The following is a 27,500-nucleotide window of genomic DNA, read 5'->3' on the forward strand; positions in this document are numbered from 1 at the left end:
ATTGATAAATTAAAGCAATTTTCAAACATGTTGTGAGCACGTCATCACCTCCACTCCTCAAAAGTCTTGAATGAGAAGCAACAGGCATTGCATGCTCTCCTGCTTCCTGAACCAATTTGGGAGCCAAGGAAAATCAATTTCTGAGAAAGAATTAATAAACAGAAAAATTAACTTGGAGACAAAAATATAAACAAAAGTGAATGGAAAATTTTCAGTGGTATCGCCAGTTTATGCATATACAAAGGCCAAGTTTTCAGGCAATGTTAACCCAAGTATCATCGAGGACTTAGACAGCAGAGCTATATGCATATCTAGGAAAGATGGAGACACAAGATGGTGATCTGCTTCCTGAGATCAGGAGGAGGATTGCACTTTGCTGGGCAGCCTTTGGTAAAGTGGACAACATCATGAGAAGCCACAAGACAAGTATGAAGATCAACGGGAAGATACACTAAGAGTATAAATTATTCTACCAGTAATGACAGGTATAATAATAGCCGTGATGGAGAAACTTGTGGTCACACAGTGCAAGATGGAATGCATAATGCTGGGCATTACTCTTTGTGATTAAAATCGAAACACCTGGATTCGACAAGAAACTGGTGTAAGTGATATCGTCAAGGTTATCACGAAGGCAAAGCATAAATAGGCAGGTCACATTGCACGGCTATCAGATAATTGTTGTACTATCAGTGCAAGAGGGTGGACCCCAGGAGATTGGACCAGAAAAGAGGGACGTCCAAAAACATGATGGAGAGACGATCTCACCAGAGAACTTGGACCTGCATGGTCAAGATTAACTATGGACAGATACCTGTGGGATCAATCCAGGGAGGGATTCGTTTGTGAGGAGTGAATTTAGGCAGATGTTGATGATGATGGCAATGATGTTAACCCAAGGTGTTGAAGATTGTATATGAGAAAGTGTCTGGGGTATCTTATTGAGTATGAATGTGCTAGAGATGTGATTGTTTGATTTAACAAATAGATTCCATGTTGCCGTGCGTCTGTTCAGTAATAGATCACAGATGACGTCAAAATGTGGTAAGAGCAAAAAAGTGGCACACGAGGCGATAGCCGAGTGTGTCACTGATGTTCTTACCACATTTTGACATCTTCTGTGATCTATTACTGAACAGACCCACGGCAACATGGAATCTATTTGTTTTATATAATAAAGAATTAAACTTTATTCGCATAAAAGCTGATGGTGGCGTCAATCGTGCGTCTGTCCTCTAATAGATCATAGGCAAGAACCAATCAAGAGAATAACTTGGGTTATTATATAAAGATAAATAGATACTAGATAGACAGACAGACAGGCAGACAGTACTTTATGTAATAGATAAAATATGAGCAGGAGACCTTCATGGGATTTTAAAGCCCAAAAATGTCAGACGTGAATATTTTATCTTACTTGTGAACTGAACCAATAGATTGTGATAATTTGTTACATTAATCACATGGGCGTGGAGTTGTCCCATAGGAGTCTGGAAATATTTAGCATTGAATTTAGCGATTCATTTTCATAGCGCTCTTGTAGTAGAAACATGGCTGGTCGGTTTCGTTCTCCAAAGAGTAAAGAAGAAGAGATCAGTCTAGTGTCAGAGCCACTCCATAAGCAACTCAGTACAACACTAATGGGGTAGAAAATTCTTAGAGGAATGGCAGCAGTGACGGCAAAAGAAATTTGCAATGTCAGAAGTTGTTGGAGTAGCCAGTCTCAAATTCAAAGACGTTCAAGATGTGACCGTTTCAGTAGAGCACATTTTGCCAAATGTGCAAATTATAAACTTTTGGTTCAGCAAATTCGTTTGTGAAGTGCATGGCCAAGAAAAATGGAGAGCGTTATCCGCCCAATTCGTTTTTTTTTGTTAGTTTGTGCGATTAACTGTCATTTGCGTGAGAAGGGAGGAGAAGATGCATTAAACTTTCTCAACAGAGGCAAAATACTGTTGAAATACTGTAGCCTGCACAGCTGGTGGTAATTAAATTGTTGGCACAAGAGTCAAATTAACTAGTGGCGAAGCTGTGCTGAGAATGGGGAGGGGTGCTGTGAAATACTGGTACTGCCTGCCCAAAAACTAGGGTGTTTTGAATATCTTGGTTACTGAGCAAACAGAAATTTCTTATTGGCTGATATCAAGATTCTGTCAATCAAAATGTTACTTGAGACCTTCATCAAGTTTATTCCTTCTGTGAAAGAAAATCAATAATGTATGTCAAAGGATATATATCAAAAGCTCTTGCTTACAGTGTATCTTAACATTAAAACAGAATGGGAAATTTTGCTCAAGACAGAGTGGGAGACTGGTGCAAAGGAGTTACTTTCCAGCAAAGATGTTATGGTTATTCTACCCATGCTTCGTATGCATGATCTTCACTTTGGTGAAAGAATAATTATTATTTATATTGTCATCAAAAATGTTTCTTGTGATCATTTCCCAGATACTGCGGTCGACATTGCAAGGGTCATTTTCACCTTCAATTTACTCTGTGGTGAATCTGAAACATTACAGGCATGCACCTTTGAGAGACAATATCCATACTAGACACCAAATCTCAGCTTTGTGAACTGAAATGTTGTTGGAATATGATGTGAGATCATCTGACTCTACCTTTTTATTAAATTAAATACAGGATGAGAGGCAAATAAAGGTCACTGAGCTCACTTCACACATTCAGGTTCTGCAAGACTAACTTGGCAAGAGTTTTCAGATCATTGATTTAGTTTTCTCATCAAAAGGAGTGAACACATCAATGCGGGAACTTGGATGAATGATCAGAAATTTTACTTGAGTAGTTTAATTGGATACTAAATCTTCATTCCGCTGGAGAGTTCTTGGCTTGAGGTGTGATGTGATGATTCCTTCGTTTGCAGCATCGATCGATCAATGGTTTATTCATTCTCTCCCTTGATTTAAACAAGGTTTCGGTTAATACTAAAAAGGGTGTAATACTCTCCTAATTGCAATTTCAGATTACGTGCAAAATAATAATCTACAGCAATCGTTCGCAGATTTACTTGACAGTCTTCCTTATTTCACTTGCTTCTTTGATGTATCTACCCTTTCCATGCTTTCCAAATTAACATCTGTGTTAACTAACTCCATGCATGCTGCTTACTTGGTTTTGCATTACAGCTTTACTCTGATTGGCTTTTCGTAATTGGATTCAAAATGGGCGGCATTCAAACAGCATAAGTTTTCAGGCAGGCGGTGTTTCACAGTGCCCCACCCCCTTCTCCACGCCAACGATACCACCAGCTATGCAGACTATTGAAATAAATATAGACTTGATCAATATTGAATCGAATAATTACAACTGAAAATGTAACATTTTAGTGAAACAATCAAACGATTAAGTTGGTAATAGCAAGTAAAGTGCTGTGAGGGTACTCATAAAAGAAGAAATGAAAGTAATTCTGAACTTGCAATTATAAGATCAGGATGGATAGTGGAGGTCTACAAACCATTGTACTTAAGAAAAAAAACCCAACCTATAATTACACACTGTACATGTGACGTTATTACAACACAGAACATTGATATTTTTGTTTTTTCGGGATGTTTTTATAATGTTTACTTTCACGTCAATTACCTGTTACATATACGTGTTAATTAAAGTTATTTACAACTGTTCTATCTATAAAATGCCACGTTTTTAGGATGAAGTGTGACCAAAATGCATTCCTGTAATTTTTTGCAGCGATGTCGTGCCATACAAGTTGCGACATGAAGGGAAGAGTGCAACATAAAATTCAGCTGCTTACTGCATGTGTTTTGTGAAAGGAAATGAAATTAGTTCTGTCTAAGAAAAGTGTTTGAAAGGAAAGAAATAAATTGTACTTGTATAATGCAAGATACAGATTTGTGTATTTACAAAATTTAATTCAGTACTCCCTGTGTTTTATGTCGTACGGAGAAATCTAACCGTTGTGATACTTGATCAGAGTATTTGTTTTGCAAATTTCAACTGGTACAACTTCAAATAATTGAATATTTAATTCAAGTGAAAGACAATAAATTTTGCTCTGATTTAAAGATATCAACACATTTCATCATAACAGCAGTACCCTTTACATAAGGCATACCCAAACAATTGCATGCATGTGAATCAAATAAGAAAACATTTGGTCACTTCTATGTGCTTGATCAATGAGCATTTTGTTTGATTTATTTGCCTCAGTGGTCGATTGGTTTGATTCGACATCAGCTGGCCAACAAGCTTGATCAGGTAGATAAGTCAAGTGTGGAGTGTGTCTCAGCATCTACCAGTATAGTTTGTTTTTGAAAAGCTTTGAAATACACAGTATCTCCGTCTATCAGTATCTCATCCACTGTATTAAATGTTATCTACGGTGACATGGGGCACATTACCTTCCACACAGCAAAACCTGAAGGACTCAAAAAAGCACAATTGTCTTCCCCCTCCAAAAATTTGATGTATGTTAACTGATACTAAGTGACCCAAGTGTAATAAGGTGGCAGAATACATTGTACAGTTTTTGTTACCTTTGTTTCATTTACCTTTAAAACCCTTGATCCTTTGGTCGCCAAGAATGGTACATGTAGCAAACAAGTTATAACAACACATGAATAAATATAAAGAGACCTTTAAGAAAATCTGGCCACATGCAACAAGCTTGTAATGATGCTCACAAGTTAACACTTAGTCTATTTTAATAATAATTTGACTGAGAGATCTTTAATTATCCCTTGTTGAAGGTTCACTGGAATATCTACAATTTCCTCTGTTAAAGTTCAGTTTTTTCAATACTCGAGTTACTTATTTCTTAAAGTATTTTCGTGCCAATCTCGTTAAATTTTAACGAGTGGTTCTCGAGAAATAGGCGTATTTCCGAGAAAGTTATTCCACATTCATTCGCAATTTTTTAACTTTACTACTCATTCGCTGCATTTAGCTGGGTTCTTTCCATAACAAAGAAACATCACTGAACTGATTTCTTTAATGTATGTAGCTGCATATGTTACTACAGAAAGAATGGGAATGATAAAAAGGAGGAAAGGGAGAAGAACTGAATTAGAGCCATTCTGGAAGAGAAGGATTAAGGGGAAACAATTGGCAAAAACACCTGAGCAAGATTTAGGAGGTCCGAAGAGGAAACATGAGACTGAAACAAAGAGAGAGGGAAAGGTTGAACAGAAAATGTGATCTTGAGGAAAGGGGCACTTCGTGTGTCTTAGGCATGTTGAAACAGAAGATCAAGGCACGTGAAGTTAAGATCAAAAGATATGACGAGAGACCAGAACCACCTGTTTAGAACCAATCAGAAGCTGTTCTACAGAACACTAGATGGAAAGGAATGAGGAGAAACGGTGTTACCTGATCCCACAGAAGCAAACTCCTTTTGGAGCAAGATCTGGTCGGAGGAAGTCGGTGACAATGAGAGAGCATCTTGGCTAGAGGATGTAGAGGTGGAGTTCAGTACAACAGAGGTGCAAGAAGATATGTATCAGCATCACTGCGGAGGATATTAGAAATAGAGAGAGCAAGATGGTAAACTGGAAGGCAGCCGGCCCCAATCTTGTTCAGGGGATCTGGTTTAAGAAAGTGACAGGATTGCACTCTAGATTGGAGAATGCTTGCAAGACTGTATATGTCAAGGGAATGTACCAGAGTGGATCGTCAGGGGAAGAACAGTTTTAATAAAAAAGGACAAATTTCCTGCGGCAAATTGCACCTCGGTTTTACCAAGGGAAAAAAATTTGCACACCTCGGTGGCGCGCGACTACTACCCGCAGCAAAGACGAGGTATTACCTCGTCCCGAGGGGTCAATACTTTCAGGTGGTAATGTACATATCATAAATTCATGTAGTAACGCAATGGCAATAACTAGTCAGGATATACTTGTTTGAAAAGCCAGGTTTTAAGTAAGCCTTTGATTATACATGTAGATATAGAAGAACATGATCTGATATAGGGAGGGAGTGAATTTCACAGCTCAGGGGCGGCGCAAGAGAAACCTCTCTTTCCATAAGAGTTGAGAATACTAGAGGGCTTAGACACAAGATAGAGGCCAGGTGACCTTAGAGTCCTTGAAGGTCTATAAGGTTTGATTAACTCAGACAAATAAGATGATGCACAGTTATTGTGAATTTTGAGTAAGAAGTAAAATCTTATATTGACTTCTTTGTTCAATGGGTAGCCAATGTAGGCAATGCAGAAATTGTCCAGAGTTAAATATGTTCGGATTAGTGAGAAAAAGTGAGGACTGGCTGCAGCATTCTGTACCAGTTGTAGCTTTTGCTCCGAAGATTTGGACAGGCCACGAAGAAGGGAGTTGCGGAAATCTAATTTAGAAGAAATGAATGCATGGATAAGTGTCTCACAAGCCTTAACGCTGATATGTTTCCTAATTTTGCAAATGTACCTTAAATGAAAAAAGCAGGATTTACAAAGAGCAGCAACATAGTGTTCAAGAGACATAATCCTTGTCTAGGATAACACCTACATTATGTGCTTTTGTAGAAAATATACGATCTATGACCAGCAATTTCTAAAGAGTCAATAGGAGGCCTGGGACAATTATAGGAAGAAGAGAGTAGAAGAACTTCAGAAGATCTTCAGTCTATTCTACATCATCCACCTGTCGATTTCAGTCACATACTTCCATTTTCAATTTCGGTGTACAACATAAAGAGAACTGCATGGCCCCAACACGGAGCCTTCAGTGGCACACCACAGTTAAAACTACGAGAAGTAGATTCAGTACCCTCAACACTAACAAAATTAATGACTTGCGATTAGACAAATATATGACCTGAACCATTTCAGCGCAAGCCCACCAATGCCAAATCTTGTTGCAAGCCTTTTCAGTAGGATGCGATGGTTGACAGTATCAAAGGCTGCTGACAAATCAAGTACCTCTAAGATGATGGAGCACTGATTATCTATGGCAATTACGAGGATATTTTTTTGAACTCTTAATAGGGCTGTTTCCACGCTTTGGTTTTTCCAAGCACTGGTAGATTCTATATGTTTTCACTACACAGCATTGCAGTACTACCGTGGCCCATAAGGGTCATGCTGCAAATTAAAGAGTTGCTGCAAATAAAATAAAGTTGCTATAAATTAAAAAAGGTGCTGCAAGTAAAATAAAGTTGCTGCAAATTAAATGAAGTTGCTGCAAATTTAAAAGAGTTACTGCAAATTAAAAGAATGTTGCTGCAAATTAAAACATCAAAAGTGTGCACGCACAAAACGAAGGACAGGTACATAACACAGGTCATTGTTTTACCAATACAGAAACAACTCTAACTGTTTACAAATGCTAACATTAGGCCTAATTGGACCTAAGGTCAGCTTTAATGGATGTTTAGGATACGTTCTGTATTGTTAAAACAATGACCTGTGACCTGTGTTTTGTACCTGCCCTTCCTTCAGTGCATGCCCATACTTTTGATGTTTAATTTGCAGTAACTCGTTTTGTAAATTTGCAGCAACTCTTCAATTTGCAGCATGTCCCTTGTGGGCCACTGTACACAATGAGACTTGCGCCATCTTTGCTCTAACTTACAACGTTTAGCCTTAATTTTCCAGCTTTGATTACTGTTGAATACCAGGGTGGTGATGGGCATTTAGTGACAACATTGTCAATACATGGTGCACGAGAATCCAGCACAGAAGATCGAGGGCACAGAGTTATATTGTTGAACTAAAGAACTAAGATCATTAGCAGGTGTTCTTAATAGAGAAGATCTAACAATTTCATCAGAAAATCTTCCATATCAATTCCCTTAAGCTTACCACAACGAGTGACCACACTAACTGGCGGTGGTTTCTTAATGCATACGTCACTAAAGATGGCACAGTGATGCAATGTTACAGGATCACACCCAGAAGCATTATTAACGATATGATCAGCAGATGACAAACATCCTGACATCCTGAGAAAATTGAATACCCTGCAACCGCCAAAATTGTTGCAAGACAAACTTTACTTTTGGCAACGGCTCTTGCAACCTTGCCTCACTACGATTTTGGCTGTTGCTGGGTATGTTACACTGTACATGTGTAAAGATTGTGCAACTTGTCCCGCCACAAAACTGTCACCAAAACATTGCAAGACAAGTTGCATGAAACATTTCACAGCGCCTTTAATTGTTGGGCGTTTGCTAATAGGCAACCAAGGATTTGTCAGGGCAACCTAATTCAGGGGTTTGGCTGCCTTGATTTTTTTTATTTCGAGCCTTGCACCGGTCCTAACAGCTACATGTGAGCTGTTTAGCACTATCTACTAACTTGAAGAGAAAGAAAAAGGAGAAGCTTGAAAAATCAAGACCGGCTTGTTGCAGAGTTTCATGTCATTTTGCATTTGTGGGGTGATGTACATATATGAGGCTTTTTGTTTGTCAAGCTTTGGGGGATATGTGTATTAACGGAAGTAGTGGACAGATCAGCTTGACTTCCTTGTTGATAATGACAATAAGAGGTTCTTGTGAGAAAATCTGCCTTGGATAATTTTTTCTGACAGGAGGTCCCATGGATAGGTGTGCTTTCTGTTACCTTGACAGCTGTAATGTCCTCCAAATGAGACTTGCAATGGTAGCTCTTCTGTTTTTTTATAGATTTTTTCCTTGTGGTAAAAACTTTAACTTACAGAAATTGCTAGAAAGAGGATGAAACAGAAAATATATTCTCTGGAGATTATGAAAGTGAGATCATTTTCGTCCATCTCTTTTATGGTGGTACTTCTTAGAGTAGGTCCTCGTACTCATGGTAATGGCGAGGTTGTTGATACAAACAGTACACTAACAAAAAGATGGCACCAAAGACTGTACAAGAGTATCTATATGATCCAACCCGTCGAGCAACGAGTTATTACAGAGACAGATATTAAAAAACATGGAGAGAATATCTCAGCTGTTAACAGCCCTACCACTTATGCTTCTTGGCTCCAATACTCGAATTCTGCAAAGTACCAGTCTCTTCCATGGGGAAATTTCTTAAAGGGAAGTCCGTTGGCAAATCAGTTAAGAGATGTCTATCCCGTAGCGTAGTAGAGACTATTTATAGTGAAGACCTAGAGGCAGTGTTTGACTTCCCTGTACAAATAATTAGTATACCGGAAGATGTAAGAAAAGGCCCACCACCTTCCCTTCCAGATGAAGAGAAAGCGTTTCTAGCAAGCATCTCCAGAAAAGGCCATTGCAGATATTGAAAAAAACACGAGAAGTCAGTTGAGCTGCTCTGCTTGGTATCAAGAGCGGGCATTTAGAATCACTGCCTGAAGATTTGGAGATGTTGTTTCTAGAAAAGCCCCAATAAATGACAAATTCTTACATAGTCTACCCGTATTTGCACTAATAAAGGTGCAGACTCAGGCCGTGAAATATGGATTAGATATGGAACCAACAGTTGTAAAAGAGTTTAAGGAGTTGACAGGACCTCAAATGTGGCTTGCTGGTTCATCCTGATATTTACTGGATGGGATGCTCACCTGATGGAATTATTTATGATCCTAATGAAAGTCCATCTGTTGGTATTCTGGAAATTAAGAGTTTTTTTTCATTGAGGGGACAGTCCATTGATGAATGCTTAAACCTGAGAAGAGACTTTTGTATTTATAGAGACGAAATCAGGAGTCAGACGACGGCGAAATCAGGAGTCAGGAGTCAGGGTGGCTTAGTGGTTACATGTATCTATCGGGCCTCCCACCACTGCACGCCGGGGTTCAATTCTGGCCTCGGCCAGCATGTGGGCTGAGTTTCAGTCGATCTCAACCTGACTCGAGGGTTTTTCTTAGGTTACTCCGGTTTTCCTCCCTCAACAAAATCGACTCACAGCTAATTAACGTCTAGCTGTGGTGCTGTGCTCCGACATCACAACATGGACTGTAAAAACTATAGCGGCAGCCAGAGGCGCCTTTGTATGTTTTCAGCCCGATGTCGTGAGCCGCGCCCTTCGCAATTCAGTCCTCGACTGCAAGTAAGGGTGATTAGTGCTAGCAATACATGTATATTGAAAATATTAATGGTGCTATAAGACTCAAACGTAACCACAAGTTTTCTTTCAACTTCAAGGCCTAATGGGGATTTCTGGGTTGTTATGGAGCAAAATCTGTATCCATTCAAAAGGGGGGTCACAAAATCTGTTCGTAGAAAAAATTGAGTTTGATTCTGGAGTCTTTCACAACCTTGCTTCAAAAGTTCATGAACTATATGTTTCTCACTGTTTGCCTTATGTATGAAGAAAGTAAATAGACAAAGCACAGAAGAGAAAAAACACATACAGTAACAGAAGAACTTGACTACAATGTGCAGTCATGTTATTGTAAAACTACAGGGAAAAATGAACATGTTCGTATCTCTTAACAATGATAATACTGGTGTTACCACATAGAAAACCTTGGTATTTCAGATTTCGATATAATAATTTAATAATAATAATAATAATAATAATAATAATAATAATAATAGTAATAATAATAATGTTTTCAAAGTATCTTGATATCAGCAGGCAAGTCAGAAATTTAAAGAAAACGACAAAACTTTTGAAAGTACAAGACATGTTTTGACAGAAACATCTGTCATCTTCAGTTGATTAATGTACAAAGCGTTAAGTTGAATTTGTAAGTCGGAAAAAGTGCTAATTTTGCCAGTAACAACGGAATGTACATAAAACGTGACAATGTGAGAATTAAAAGGGTAGTTTAAGATTAACGTGATGCAGTTGTTGATTAAGAGAAGGTTGTTCTCTTTGAATATGAAAAGCTTCTTTTATCTTGAGTTGAAAAGTCGTAGAGGCATGATCTAAAATATGGAAACATTCCCCTGAAGACAGGGCGCGACATTGTTCAGAATTCTGTAGGTGTTTGAAAATGTGAGAGGCCCTATCACCGTCTAAGTGCTCACGCACACGTGTGGAAAAATGCCGGGTTGTTTCGCCGACATAACAGGCATTACAGCCTGCACATACAAACTTATAAACCACACGTGAACGAAGCCCGCCAGGGATATGGTCTTTCACACCAAGCAAGTTGCCTATCTTAAAGGAGTAAAAAACTAGTTTGATGTCCAAATCATTGCAGTAGCGCTTGATAAAGTGACGGATCTTTTTCTGAGTTACCACAGAAAAATGAGGTAGAGGCCTGATGAGTGTGGAGTGTTGTGTTAGAGAAGAAGAAAATAGTTTGGGTTTTTATGTTGCCAATTCTAAAGAATAAACCTCATTAAGGGAGTTTATGCAGCTGAGACAGTCAATATGGAAGATACTTTAACGAGTGGAGAATTTCAAAAACTGATAGAATATGTGAAAGCATGCAACACTTAGTATGTGAATGTGAGAAATTGGCTCAGAAAGAATATAAGAGATGACACGACAATGTACATGTAGCAAAGAAAGTCTATTAGGATTTTTGTAAGAAGAATGGGTTGGAGCATACGGAAAAGTGGTATGAACATGTCCTAGAAGGAGTACAGTTTGTAGTTGAAAATGAAGAAGACAAAGTTTTGTGGGATATATCAATGTTCAGTGTGACTTTAATGTGATAGCTAGCTGAGGCAAGAAGACCAGACATAATTGTAATATTTGACAAGAAAGAGCGAAAAATACCAGGACTTGAAAAGAGAGATTGGAAGACTGTGGAAACTCAAAATGGTAGAAGTCGTACCTGTAGTGATAGCTACGAGCCCTTGTAAGTGTCACCAAAGGATTTGATAGGTGGATTGGAAAGCTAGGGATGCCATTCAATGTTGGAGTAGTGCAAAAAACTGCCTTGTTGGGAACTGCAAGGATATTGAGGAAAGTATTGGAAATGTGAAGAAGAGATAATTCTGTTAGCCTAATTGGTCATTTGTTATGACTCGCCTAACAGAACAAAGGACGGCAATGAAAACAGCCAGAACATGATGCTGAAACTTTATAATAATAACAATAACAATAACAATAACAATAATTAATAATGATGATGATGATGATGATGATGATGATGATGATGATAATAAACGGTTAAAATTTTACTCATTTAAAGCATATTCAATCTTCTGCACTTTCTTGGTTGATAATTGGGGCCTGAAATAGCAGCAACATACCACACACTGTCCAAAAGTCAAATCTGATTTAAAAGCCCTGAAAGGGACAAGGGCACAACATTGGAAATGAGTTTATACATCTTGATTCTACTAATGGTGCTTTCTACGTGGATGCAGACACTAGCTATTGATTGTGTATTTTCAACTTCTCCATGGCTCCTGACCAGTAGATCCTTGATGTTAAATCCTTTGTCTGTCATGCACTCATCTCCTTCTTCCAACAGCTCAAGGATACTAATTCCTAGCAATCCCTTGGCAGTTGTTGTGTTTTTGTAACAAGAAAAACACTGGCTTGGAGTCTTCAAGGATGATGGCTTGCAGATTTTGATTTCTGTTCAGTCAAGAATGCTTCTAGTAGCTGAGTACTTTTCTTTGAAGGTGACTGGTATATTAGTTTCCCAGGTCAAATCCTTGCTTTGTGAGATGGGAAGAGATCCCAATTCAAAGTAAAGTAAGTTAATCTAAGAATGGAACACTCTTGAAACTGTTGACCTATAGAAAAGATATGCTAGGTGTTCCTCTGGGAAGGCATGTCTCAATCTCACAAGAGTTAAAAAATACTGATCAAGAATCGGCAGGCTGCGAGGTCCCCCTTGTTGCAGCTGTTGTTGGTGATTTTCATCCACCTTGATATCCGACCTCCAGTATTTCAGATCCTTACACCTATCTTCAATGAAGTTAAACAATTGTAAAACACATTCCAGTTAACAATACCTGTGTAAAATCAAATTAATTTGTCTTGGTTGTGAAAGTTTTCAACAGAAAAACACACGTGTTTATCCCCCATGGAGGCACTGGCAATTAATTTCCTCCTCTCGGTCTTGCTTCTCCTTTTCCAAATACTCGACGTTTTCAGTAAGGTCTTTCAATTGCGCATTTTTGTTTTGAAGATCAGTTTCCAGTTTGTCTATGACAGCACGTTTTCTTTCGCAGCGTTCACAATTCTTTCAGTGTCGTTTCTTACGTGGTACCTCCAAAGTTCCACCTTTGCGTTTGCCTTTGCTTGCTAAAGTACTCCGAGATCGCTTTTTGTCAGTCCACTGAAACACTGACGGCACAGCACCTTTTCTCAAGACAGTCCTTTTTCCTTTCCCATCCAGGCTCATGGTGTAATCCTCCGAAAATGCGTCAAGCAGACCCGTGTATTGCTGATAACAGTAAAATATTCTCCTTCGTCTTGGCGAATTTTGCTAATCCACAGCTCTTTTTGCTCTTTTTTCTTAGCAAAACGATGAAATGGAAGGTTTTTGTTCTTCTTCGAGGTAGTACTGCAAAAGGAGACACAATAATTATGCAGCATTTTTGGTTGTTCAAGGACTCGCACACAGCAAAACAATCTATACCCCAGTTTCCAGACCTCCCTCGGTCAGCGCCATTTTGGAGAAGGGTCTATTTAACAATTAGACCCATAGCCCGCAAGTGCTACAGGTCAATAGCCCATGAGGTGAGAAGGCGAATGGGCTATTGACCTGTGGCCCTTGAGGGCGAAGGGTCTAATTGTTTTAGTATCACCCAACTAGTGAGACAGAAAAGTCAATAATAAAGTTAGTAAATGCAAGTTGAAGAAATATTTATTTGGGAACAAAATGAGAGAAAGCTTCACGCTTTTCGCTACTCGAGGACTATTACTAATAGTCCTCTAGTAGCGTAGCCAATCAAAATGCAGGATTTGCATTAGTCCACTAGTTGGGTGATACTAATATTGAATATTTCCATTCGATCACCATATATGGTAGTACATGTAGATTCCTCCCAGAGTCCTACAATTAATTCTTACAAATTCCTGTAATGATGTCATAAATTATTTTTCCTGCAAGGATAAACACATGGTTACAAACTGAAGGCAGTTTTCCAAACAATAACGGAAAGTGAGGAAAGTTTGTCTTTGGTTGACAAATGTTTGTGAAGTGCGTTTTGGAGGTGAATTGGAGAAATGACAATTTAAGCAATAGCCACCTGAAAAATTCAGGTGACTTTAACAGGATTCCAACCCATGACCTCTGTGATGCTGCTGCAGTGCTCTTACCAACTGATCTATGACGCCACTCATTTGAGAGCAGGCCAATTTGTTGCATATGGCCTGAATATTTGTGAAACATCTCCTACTTGTGCTTCTGCTGTCATCAATAGTGAGAACCATGCTTAATAGTATAGCTTTGGCTAATAAACTGGAAAAAGCAACCTGTAAAATAATGATGATTTCACAAAAATAAGGTCTACATTAATTGTTTAATTGGCTTATTGTAATAATTGTGGGATTCCTACAACCCCGCGGCCCATGTGGATTCGTGAAAAGTCCTACAAGTGCATAATCATTCATTATGTAGACATTATGTCATTTTGTTATTTTAGGTACAAGTAACAAATTTGCTCCAAGAATCTCAAAGAAGGAACTTGTGAACGTAAGTGTTTCAGAGAATGGTGCAGCTAAATTTACTTGCAAACAGGAAATAGTTGGAGCAGGTTTGGCAGGACTTCAGTTTGACTGGATAAAATGGAAGGATGATAATTTCATGAACTCTGCACTAGACCTTGATAATGGCAACTTCACAATAATTGAATCAGAAAACTCAAAGTTTTCAATTATGCCAAGTACTGCAGATGATACTGGTATCCATTGGTCATACCTTTCAATACACAATGTTACCCTGAAGGACACAGGATTGTACTCATGTGTTGTATGCAATCAACATGGCAGAGCTTTCAGCAGTGCCTTTCTTACAGTTATTACTACTACTTCAAGTTCAGGTGGGTAATTGATTTAAAAATAAGTAACACCTGACAGGAACAACCATACTGTCAATAGCCACCTGTCACCACATCGGACTCTAACATAAACTCTATTATCATGATCTTTCCAATAACTATTTTAAAATTTTTCAATAAGTAACCTTTGAAATAACGTCCCACCTAGAGGTTGTGAGACCTCTCAAGTCTCATGGTTTTTAGGGCAATCTCACAGTCTCACAATGACGCACAAAAATTTCACGGTAAACAGATTGACAGGCTGATGGAATACATTTTCCTTAAATATTTTCATTTCTACCTTGTAAAATTGATTTTCTGGTGCCAATTTTTGCAGAGACAAGATATGAACCTCACAACCATATTTAGAAGACAAATGCCAAATAAGGTTGTTGTTACTAGTTAACATCTAGTTGCGTTTCTTCCACTTTGTCAAAATGGCGGAAAACAATGAAAACAAAAACTTTATTTTGATGAACTGGTTTTTATTCTTTTTTACACCGTCGGTAAATCTCCAGGTTTTTTCCAAAATCGCCAGGTTTTTTTACCTTGATGTGCAGGTCTTTGGTCTTTTGGGGGTTGACAGGTCTGCATTGTTTTTGTTGGGTGTCAAAACGGCCTTTGCATGATTAGCTCTTATGAATACAAATGGCAATGACAACTCAGGCCAGGCAGACATTTAAAAAGGCTAAAGATCGGGGGTAAAGAGGGATAAAGAGGAATAATTGGTCAATTACAGTTGAACCTGTATATGTGTTCCACTGTGAACATTATTTTGCATAGAACAATTACTTCATTAGAAGTATTTTGCCATAGAACAAATACTCCATTAGAAGTATTTTGCATAGAACGAATAATCCAATATTTCTTGGGAACCAGTTTGGTTCAGCCGTTTTAACGTATTGTAGAAAGAAAATAAGAAAATAGCTTTTGACGGCCAAACAAAACAAGGAATTACGGTATATCAAGTTAAAGAAAACGAGTTAGCTATCGCCATCACAGGGACTTCTCAGCGGTCCCCCATCCAAGGCCCCTTCTACTGCGCACCGGTGGCTCAGTTGGTTGAGCATCTGGCTGCCATGCGGAGGGTGTGAGTTCGACTCCAGCCAGACCAACACTCAGGGTCTTAAAATAACTGAAGAGAAAGTGCTGCCTTTGTAATTACATCCACAAATGGTTAAGACTTTAAAGTCGTCTCGGATAAGGACTATAAACCGTAGGCCCCGTCTCGCAACTCTTCAATGTTCACAACGCAGTGGGACATAAAAAAACCCACACACTATTCGTAAAGAGTAGAGGATTTCATGAGTACTATGTGGTGTAAGCCTCGCAGAAAATGAGAGCGCACAAAACGTTCCGAGAGCTGTCTTAAAACTTTTGTTAAGGCCTAATTAGGCCTAAGGTTAGCTTTTATGCATGTTTAGGATACTTTCTGTATTCTTATTAGGTCTAAACAAAAGTTCTAAGACCGCTCTCGGGACGTTTTGTGTGCTCTCGTTTTGTGCGAGGCTTACACCACATAGTAGTCCATTTCATTCATTCATGTGCTGGGTGAGCTCGAGATCGCTAATGGACTGATAGCGGCTGCCAGCGGCACCTATATATGCTGATGTTCGATCTCACCCGTAGATCCCTTGCTTGTAAAGCACATTTGAATATATGTTAATAGAAAATGTGCGATAAATTAAATTCATTACCATTACCATTAACCCCATTTGGAGGAGTTTAACCCTTTAAGCCCCGAGGGGTTCCCCATTGACGAGTAAAATCGTCTGGCGTTAGACAGAGTAAAATCTATAAGTGCCATTTGGCACTATCCGGGCTGAAAGGGTTAACTTGAGTTGATACAGTACTTAATTAGCTTGGACTAGCATCAGCGATTGTGATCTTTGTGTTAATTTGCACATGAAAGAAAAAAAAAGCTAACTAACAAAAACCTGGTGTCTATAGCCGTCATTTTGTTACAGATGCATCCTTTGTTTCGTGAGTCGTCAGAATTAAACACGCAAGGTAAATTGATCATAGGAGCTCACTATAAAAATCAATGTCACTTTCGATTTTGTGATTTTACTTGTATGACGAAAAGTACGATAGAAAAATTGAACGCAACAAAAATCTCCCGAAACGTTTTTCGCTGATGGTGGCACAAAATTTATGATGTTTTCATCTCACAAATTTTGTTGCTGATGGCAAATTATTTTATTCTCGATCGACACTTCCTAAAAGTTCCTTCCTTTATTTACTTTTGCATCAATATTTGGTTTGCATAAAGCTAAGCAGGCTAACAAAATCTGTACCTTGCATGCTTACATGTAGTTCGCATTTTTGAGCATTAAAATAGAAGTTTTGGTCATATGTTCCTGACAGCAAGTCGCATATTTTGACCTCCCCCATCCAGAAACTGTACATAAACCATGCCAGAAAGGGCTTAACTTCAGTGAACATTGGTCTTGGAAAGCTGTCAGAAGCTCAGAGTACATGGTTAAGCTTGTGGTGAAAAAGAAGTTGTAAAATTAATAATCAAAATGTCAGCCTTGAAGCCAAATGTTTCTCGATTTCCTTTTATTTTCTTCAATCTTTCTGGGTTTAGTATTTTACTGAACCACATGCCTTCTCAGGAGGTATTTACTGTAGCAAAGATATCTACCATGCCACTGTAATGATAAATTTACGATACCAAAAGAATATCATGTACTATTAGAGCTACATATTATGCAAGGACAACTTGAATCTCCTGAGTTATGGAAAAAAACACTGTCAAGTTTATACTGCACAACCACACATACGTAGTGCATTCCTACTTTAGACATTATCCCGTATCCCCCCCTCTTCCTCCCAGTCAAAAATCCTGGATGCCTACAATGTTTTTTACCTATTAAATATCCCGTATCCTGATCACAGGTGGATCATTTCATAGCACTCTCCTACATGTAACGTTCAGGATTTAATGGAGGGGACATAGTTTTGACTCTTTAACCCATTAACTCCTCAGGGGCCCTAGGACACCCCTGGTTGACAAGTAAAATCGTCTGGTGTTGGAAAGAGTAAGTCTCCCTCCTACAGTAGGGGTCAGTAGGCCATTTCGGAATTTATGCTTTTAGGTCGAACAGAGATCAAGTTATGGACTTAAAAACATAATTTCGGTACAAACATCTCTAATTTAAGGCGCATTCCCCCGAAACCATAATTATAAAGTCTTAAAATGTTTTATGATTTTTGTAATGTTCATAAGAATAGGCAGACCAATTAGTGATTTTACCATTTCCAAATAGTAGGTCCATGACAGGATTTTCCAGTTGTCCCAAATCTGATAAATTTTTAAATAGTTTATAATAAGGTTTTTGGGGACACAGCCTCAAAATTAGAGATGTTTGTATCAATTTGGGCGCTGTTTGACCAAAAAGCATCAAACTTGGACAGATGGCCAATCTCAATGTTATCTTTCATCTGATGGTGTCAATGTCGATTGACACCATCAATTATTCTGGAATGGCCTATGGATTAATGGAGGGAAAGTAGTTTTTTGACTGGTGAACCCATTCACTCCTCAGGCACCTAAGACACACCCAGTTGATGAGCAAAATCGTCTGATGTTAGACAGGGTAAAATCTGTTAAGCCTCACTCCCAGGGGTCCAATTGGTTAGTGCTCTTGCCACTGCATGCACAGTATCCTTGCTTAATTGTTTTATATTGTATGACCAATCTTTTAACCAAGAGTTATTGTGTCCTTCTGTGTTTCTTTAAAACATATGGATTCAATTGTTCATACAATGTAATTCAGTTTTATATACAGTCGTAGTAATTTTGTGTTTTCCTTAAACATAAATGAGCCAGCATCGTTAGGAAATAATAATAATATTATTAAAGTGGTTCACCAAAACGAAATTCCATACAAATTAATATACAACACAAATGTCTAACTTTTTATAGCTTTTCCAGCAACAGTGGCTTTTTTCAGTACCTCATCGCATACTCCAGTGCTCAGTCAAAGCACCAAAGTTATTTTGGGGTGCATAGGAGGAATCATCGCATTCATTCTGGTGGTAGTTATGTTTTTCTTCCTTTGGAGAAAAAAGGGTTCAAAAGATCAGAGCTTACCAATGATCTTACAATGGACAAATGAGACAAATGAAGTGAACAATAGCAAATATTCCCTTCAAGTCAAGCAGCAAAATGGACAGACAGCTACATCTCGAGATGTGCCTATTTCACAAGTACAAAAGAGGCACAGTAGTTACAGGTCTCAGTTATCCTCAGCAGGATCCTTTGGAACTGTTATAACCTATGCAGATGGTATGATTTGAGTTTAAGACTTCAATACATGTAAATGCTACTGTGGATTTTGATTGCAGATTACAGTGTACCAGTGAATTAAGGCATCCCCTGAACTACTACTGACATGTATTTTGTGAGAGGAATTAAGCCAAAATGACTTGATTAAGTGCACGACACCAGAAGGAAGTAGAAATATTTTATGTCCATATTTTTGAAATAATTTTATATTCACTGAAAGCTTTTTTTTGGTATTTGTGTTATATAATCTGTTCATGTTAACAGTGGTCTTGGCTTTCTTTATTGCAAACTACAATATTTATTGAATAATGGGGGTTGTGTATGCATGGTCAATTGAAGACTTTGTGAGGTCGGAAAAAGTTCTTTCATCCTTAAAGGGGCAGACTGTCACACTACCGCTATTTTAGTCAAACTTCAGAACACTAAAAGATGTCTTTGCATCATTGAAGACTAAAACATAATGCTGTATAGTTTTGTTGCCAATAACCATTGAAGTGCACTGAAGCTATGGAGAGGATGGAAATGGGTTGAAACTTGAAAAACACTGGCCAGTTTTTTCAAGTTTGGAGACCATGTCTTCAGAAACATGCCAAAAAATTAAATGTGCTATACATACAATTCATATCTTCTCATAGCTGGGTTGTCAGGAATGTTGTATGTGTATAAGCTAAAGTATTAATTATTTTAGATTTTTACCCAGGTTTGACCTTAAAACAGCAAATTTAGCATGACACTGTGCCCCTTTAAAACATATTGAGATAATAGACAGCCTTGATTCTATGAAGGCGCGTATACATTTGATGAGATTGCTCTTATACTCAGTTTTCAAACGACCATTTGTCACCCCTAAAAACTCTATTAATCATTTTTTTTTAACATTTCAGATCTGTTTGAATTTCCACTAGATGAGAAATGGGAGGTTCCTAGGGAGTTAATAGACATAAAGGAGTTAGCTGGAGAAGGTGCATTTGGATATGTCTCAAAAGCAGAAGCTTTCCAGCTGCCAAAAGTGCCTACACCTTGTACTGTTGCTGTCAAAATGTTAAAAGGTTAAAAGATCTGACGCCCTTGTTTATACAGTGTACATTACAATAAGTGACTTGCTATAAACAGATTACTTGTTTATGTACTTAAATTTTATTCATGCAAGGGAATTTGCCTTAAACACGAGGAGTTGTACAGTACCAGCATAGGGATGACTGCTTTTCCAGTTAGTAAATTGCCCTCAGGTATTGAACTATTCTACTGGTAAATTGACTTTTGGTGTCATCCATTGTGGTTTCACAAAATTAATGACGAAACACAATGCAACATTATCACTTACATGTAGGGTGTTTTTTTATGTAATAACTTTTCATGTTAATTAGCTACACAGCTAATTTAGGACACTTTCCACTTTACAAGTACAAGGAAGAGTTACATTTTTACAAACAAACTTATTTTTAAGTTAATCTAAATGGCAGAACTATTATTTTACAATGTACTCTGCTTATTGGGGTTGCAGGAACCAGGGTCACTACTTTTAAAGAGACCTTTTTATTGGAAGGGTTGTCACTACAACACTGTATCACATAAAAGCAATGTTTTGGTACCATATGAAACATCAATGATTGCTTAACAAAGTGCGTCCATTATTGACATAATAGGTTACCATGGCAACACAAAAGCTTTTAAAAAATACCCTATATTTTGTCTTGTTTATATCTCAAAAATGAACTCAGTGACCCCCATTTTTTATTGTAGAATTATAGTAATCTGAGCTAGAACTATCAGCAAAGTTTTTACAAATTCCTGGGAGCCAATTCAGAGTTACATTAAATTCCAAACATAATTCGCGTTTCATATGGTACATGTACCATAACATAGCTGTTATCAGTATAGTAGTTATAAAACTTCTAATAAGAAGGTCTCTTTAAAGTGGTGAAACTGGTTCCAGCCACCTTAAGTAAATCCTTCAATACAATAAGGTCATACATGTACGTGTAAGCTACAACTGTGATATATTGGAAATAGCATAAAATTTGAAGATTTATAACTTCTATCGTTTTCGCCAGGATTCGTTTTCGCCAGGATTTGTTTGAGAAGCATACTTAAGGCGAACTTCCCCTGAAATTTTCAGGGAAATTTCCCTGAAGACACGTGAGATCTTTTTGTTTTTGATTAATTTTGTACCTTAAAAACTACATGTAAGTTTCTCACTTGAAGTCATATCCGCAGGTTAGAGCGTCGCACTGGTATTGCGAGGTCACAGGTTCAAACCCTGTTGAAATCCTGAATTTTTCAGGCTTCTCTACACAATTGCAAAAATTGCGTTCATAAATGTGAGGATTGTAGCTTCACTTGATTTCATATCTGCTGTTCATATATGATCCATTTCATATATCATTTCATCATTATAACAATCATTACTGATTTACTATTGATGTTGTCTCGTGGAATTGTATTTTGGCAAATAAGATCATTTTTCTCCCTTAGTAAATCACTGCAAAGCTCTGGTTAACCTTCCTGATGAAGTGAGTATTTATGATGTCCACCATTCAATATTATTAACCCAGCTTTTCGTTTTCATTTGTCTTAAAGAAAATGCTTCTGATGTTGAGTTAGCTGACCTGATATCAGAAATGGAAACAATGAAAGAGATTGGAACTCACAAAAACATTGTGAATTTTCTTGGAGCTTGCACAGTGCATGGTATGTATACTCCCAGTTACATGCAGCTTTGTCTGCATTTAATTTATTTTAAGAACATATCCCAATACATGGAATTCCAAATCGACCCAACAGTGGAGTGAAATTTTGAATTCCAAACAAAAACAAGTACTTATACATTCTAGCTCTGAATTATGCTATCGTCTTCGATCTTTGAAGTACGGTACTTTGCAGCAAAAAGGTTTACTAGATGACCTCACAAAGTGTTGTATGTCCGGATGTGTCATTAAGGCATGCATTTACCAACGAGCTTCTATTGGTTAATACCTGGTCTTACCTTGGGAATTGGATTTTCCCTAGCTATCGCTTTGGGGTAGCTGTCAAGGGAAACTCTAGATCTATTGTTCTCATGATCCAAGCTCAAGACAATAAAATTTCGCCAAGGTAAATTACGTGGGGAAAAATCGGTCACACTGAAAAACAACAAGTCGAGTTTACCGACTGGAGGTAAAAAGTCTACAGTTTGACCACGGCTATTGTGTTATTCTCCAGCTTGGAGGTCCTTATACATGTAGAGCGTTTTCACATGACGTCACGGCGGCCATGTTGGTATTCCTCCAGGAATAGAACTCTATTTTCATGCAAATACTTTCCTTATAATGTTTCAGCAATCCAATATGGCCACTGGTCACATGAGTGAAAATGCTCTATTGGGAAAAAACTGCCCCTGTAGTCTTCGTGGTACTGAAGATAGGGCACAGTTTTGCCTTTGAAGCGGATCGTTGTAGAAGAACATTTGTACTTTTTTCTTAAACCTGACGAAGTGCTCACGAAAAAACCAGAACAATTAACATCTAGGACATTAATTCTGGCAAGCTTCCTTAACAATTTCTAGTGAGTAGATATATACCCGGTAGCATAGAAAATGCAGGAAAGGCAAATGAAAGAAAGAATCTTCACAGTTCTCGACTTTCAGGAAGAAACCAAGGGGCCAGCCACTTATGTCCAGGTTTGACCCTAATTAGATGCACATCCAATTTTGACATCCAACACGAAGTGTCCCTTTAAGTGTATAAAGCATTTGCTACCTATTTGCAACAATAAGGTAAGCGTAAGGTTAGTGTTGTTTTTAGCTTTGGGTAAATGCAGCAGTTAATCTTTACTGAAAGAGCAGCATTTGGTGGACACTTTGACTGTGATGTAAATTGTCTGTATTCCAAGACACGAGTGATATTAGAGTTGGCGAGAAGAACAAGGGGACACTTCGTGACGCTTATTGAAATCCGCGTGCATCTAATTAGGGTCAAACCTGGACATATCTCGGGCCAGCTGGCCCCTAAGGTTTCAGATTTGGTTGCCAGCTCAAGTATTTTAGGCGCCAAAAAAATTTCAACAAAAGGTAAAATGTAAGCGAGGCCGAGCCGAAAATCTGAGCGTGGAAAGTGCCTGGACAGCCAGAGATAGGCAAATTTCAAATGCTGGATAATTTGACGTGAAACTATATCATTGAACAAAAAGTTGATGTACATCAATCATAACATTGCCAACAAATTCAATTATGACCGAGTCAACTGTTCCAGATATCCTAATATGATATACATGTGCGGTACTCTTAATCCTTGGAAATGCCTTTACCTTTGAATTCATGAACCCTTCTCTAACGTGCAAACAGACTCGACTGAGGCAAGGATATTTGCTTGAAAAACTTGTGAGCCTTTGCTCTTATGCTAATGTTATTGCACAGGCGACCCAAACACATAATTCAAATGCTCAGTCAATGTAATGATTTGTAGGGTTTATATGGGAAAACGTTTCCTTCATCTTGTGCTCTTGTGTCCGACCGATTTGAGGCGCTCTGGGAATCTGGGCCTCTGGAAATTTGCTCCTATCCTTCATTAATAACTCACTGAAAATGTCCCCATTAACCCATTGACATCCAAACCGGCCGAAACCGGACAGACTTAGTAATTTACTCTGTCTAACGCCAGACTATTTTACTCGTCAATGGGGAACCCCTGGGAGTCAATGGGTTAAAAAAATACTTCTTCTATTAAGGATGTTTGCGCCCATTGCTACTGCGCATCCTTACAGCGCACGCAAATTCACATGCCGCGTCATGCATCGAGTGCATGTGCGAAGTACTAAAATGAACAATGATAGGGCAGATAGCCATTGCTATAGCTTTGCTTGGATTTAATGATCTTGGATGTTCGGTGACCCCTACTTTTCTTTTCAGAAACAGATTTTGTTTACAATTATCTCCACATTGTCCAAAAATGAACAAAAAATCAATGTGGGAAGTTTAAAAATTTCAAGATTTATGTCCTCGGGACGAGGAATCCTGGCATCTTGGGGCTGCAAGGCCCATAAAACTATAATCGTTAAATGTGAACTTGTTCTTCAAGGAACCTCAACAGTTAACTAAATTCACTTGATGGGTCCACTCTCCAAAACGAAGTCGGGGACCCTGCTTTTTTTTTACATTTCTGACATCACTAACTCGTCATCTTTCAATGGTAAAATTTGCAGAAAAAAATTGTTAATTCCCCTTCTTATCCTGTAATGTCTCGCCCAGTCTCTCCAGCGAACACCCCGTGTTGTGCAAACTCATAAGGCCAGCAGTCTTACTCCATTTAGCAGCTCCAAAAATGGTGGACAAGTATTTCTACCTTACAGAATACCACAAAAATATGTCAAAATGCAGGAAATGCCACTTGAGAGAAACTAAGAAGTTAGTGTGCAAAATTTGCTGGGGTGGATACCCCGAGACCCCCTACAGACTCGTGCCTTAGGCGCTCGTGTGAGGGCCTTTGGCTCAAAAATACCCCCTTAATTGTTTCCTTCATAAGGCCTGTTTGAAACGTTGCATGTGCCGAATCTAATGCAAATGAGACAAATCTATTGTTTTCGCTCATTTGCATTAGATTCGGCACATGTAAAATGCGACGTTTAAAAGGGGCGTTAGAGGTTGGAATGTCTGGAGTATTCATAAAAAGTAACAACTCTATCAGTTCACAGAGGGACACAAAGCAAATGATTTATATACTTAGGTTTGTTATAAGATCACAAAGGAGTTAAAGATGAGACCTGATGATCTTGTATCTATGACCCATTGTAACAGCATTCAACTCTTGAATTTTCAGGTCCATTATTTTTGATAGTGGAGTACTGTTCACGGGGTAATTTGCGTGACTTTCTTCGCACTAATCGACCTTCTCTGTTAGAAGTGACTGGGGACATGGAACCACTGTTAACTTTAAGAGATCTGTTATCAAGTGCATATCAAATCACTAGAGGCATGAGTTACTTGTCTTCTAAAAAGGTACTGAAAATTGTTTTTTTATTTATGATCATAATATTAAAGGTACATACAATTCATGTACAGTGTAAGGTGCAGAGATTATGTAGGAAATCATACTGAAATTCACACAGATTCTAAATGTAGCCAATTTATCATCTCCATCCGCAAGGAAGATAGCAATTAAGGTATACAAACTGACTTTGCTTTGAAGCTTTGAACAACACCTTAAATGACTGCATTAGTTGTTGAGTGATAATAAACCAATTTTTTGCAATCCATCATAATAATCTTAAAAATATTTCTGTACTAGTTTACTTTATACATATACTTCATGAAATTAATTACAGATACATACATGTAGATATCCAAATAATATGTTCAAATGGGCATGCAGTGTTCTAAATGTATATATATATTTATATATATAAATATATATATATATATATTTATATATATAAAGATGAATTTCTGGAGTCAGACTAGTTCAAAACCATTTATAAATTGCTACTCGGAGTTTCATGCTTCTAATGAAGCAATCATCAGGCAACTGACAACAATAACGGTTACATGTAAAGATATACAAATTTGAAAGTGGGGAACAATGCTTACTAGCATAACGTGTCAAGATGTGATTGGACGGCAAAAGCGCTAAACGATCGGGTAAGACTATTTTAGGTGAACGCGCTACTTAACAGAAATTTCTTAGAATGTCTACAGGTTGATGTCATTTCGTTTCTATGGTTAAGTGTCGACATTTCTGGCTTACAAATTATGAAATATTTTTCCCATAGGCAAAGGTTACATTTTTTGTTGGCATTAGAATACGACCTAGCTTGCTTTACTTTTTTCCACTTAATCTGATAATTGATGTTCTGTTCCTTTAGACTCCAAATATACTTGCTGAGCTTGGTTACATTTTTGTACCGCTCGTGCCTGAAAGAACATGTATGGTTTCTGTAGCGCTCCTTGAATGTTGTGTCACACAGACCGATGTATGTCTCTTTTGTCTGTGAGGTCACGACCTCTGCTTGGTAGACAATGTTCCGGGTGTTACAATTTCCCTCAAGTGGGCAGGAATTCTTGTCTCGGCAATTTCAGTTGTCATCGATTTTTTCTGATTGGTTTGATGATTTACTGATCTGGGCTTTGTTGTGGCTGGAGATGATGGTTTTTATGTTTCTCATACAGCTGTAGCTCAGCTTAAGAGTGTTTCGGTTGAAGATTTTGTGTAGTGGATTGGATTTAGGAAAATGTTTATCAATTAGTTGGAGGAAGCATTTACCGACTTTTGTTTCTACATTTTAAATTTTGTTAAACCACGTGATGTTTCTTTGACGGTTCTTGCTCTTTCGTGATGCATCAGGAGTTGGCGCTTTGTATGACAGGTTGTACTTGTAGCCACTTTTATTAAGCGCATCTTGGTACACACCTTTGGCCTTGTCAAAGCAATCTTTGTCGGATGAAATTTCTGAAAGACGCTTGTTGATGGATTCGGGAATGTTTCTTAGAATGGAAGGTGGATGGTTGGATTGCTTGTGTACATACAGCGGTATGTTTCCTTCTTTTGTGTATGGTGAGTGCTTTCCGCTTTTTAGGTCGAGGGTGACATCTAAAAAATTGACTTTGGTTAGGTTGGCATCTACTGTGATTTTAAGGTCATTATCACGGAAAATTTGGCAGATATCTTTCTTAATTCTCTCGATCTCTTGTGGTGGTTTATTGAATGCTGACAGCCCATCATCGCGATAAAGACCGATGCTATTTCTGTACTTTTCGGTGAGGCGTGATAAGATGTAGCAACCAACCAGCTCGCATGTTTCTGCTCCATCAAATGATCCCATGGTGACATCGAATCGGTCGTTAGAGGTCTTCTTTTCCCATGAGACATTTTCGCTGAACAGCAGTGACCTTTTAGCGTGGATTATTATGTCGCGCTCATGTGCGCTGATGGGTCGGTAACTATTGGCGAAACCCAGCGCTTTGCAGAGTAGCTTCTCGGTTATTGACGGGTAAAAATCACACACGTCAAAACATATGAAAGATAGCACTTCTTTTTGTTGCAGGCCGTTAAACCATTTTAGAACGCTGGATGTGTTTTTCCATTGGTTGATTTTAGTTTTATTGATGATGGTCGTGTTGATATCATCAAGGATGTGCTTGCTTATCGCTCCGATTTCAGATTTGGATGGATTGATTAAGCGGCAGGTCGGGTGGTCGTGGAATGCAGGTTTGTGATCTTTTAAAGTTAGAAATGCTTCCTTTTCGGCTAGCTTATCGATGCGGTCATCTAGTTTGAGATGTTCAGCTATTCTTGCAGACTGTGCGTTCAACTTTTGGACAACTTTGCTCCTTGATTTTTTGTAGGTTTTTGTTACATTCTCCTTGATTAACTTGTTGTAAGCGGTTATATTCATTTCGTAATAATTTGTGGTTTTGTCAGCAGGGATCAGAAGG

General features: G+C 38.2%; 1 protein-coding gene across 1 annotated transcript in view; it reads left to right on the forward strand.

Moving 5' to 3' along the window:
- LOC138043268 (fibroblast growth factor receptor 1-like) overlaps positions 1–27,500 on the forward strand; it is a 60,024-nt gene that overhangs the window by 2,095 nt on the left and 30,429 nt on the right. Inside the window, exons 3-7 of the mRNA XM_068889460.1 lie at positions 14,410–14,805; positions 18,734–19,096; positions 19,981–20,145; positions 21,677–21,787; positions 24,889–25,067. Coding sequence (XP_068745561.1) covers positions 14,410–14,805; positions 18,734–19,096; positions 19,981–20,145; positions 21,677–21,787; positions 24,889–25,067 — 1,214 coding nt within the window. The remainder of the gene's footprint in view (positions 1–14,409; positions 14,806–18,733; positions 19,097–19,980; positions 20,146–21,676; positions 21,788–24,888; positions 25,068–27,500) is intronic.

Source organism: Montipora capricornis, chromosome 3, assembly GCF_036669925.1.
Source record: "Montipora capricornis isolate CH-2021 chromosome 3, ASM3666992v2, whole genome shotgun sequence".
Lineage (NCBI taxonomy): Eukaryota > Metazoa > Cnidaria > Anthozoa > Scleractinia > Acroporidae > Montipora > Montipora capricornis.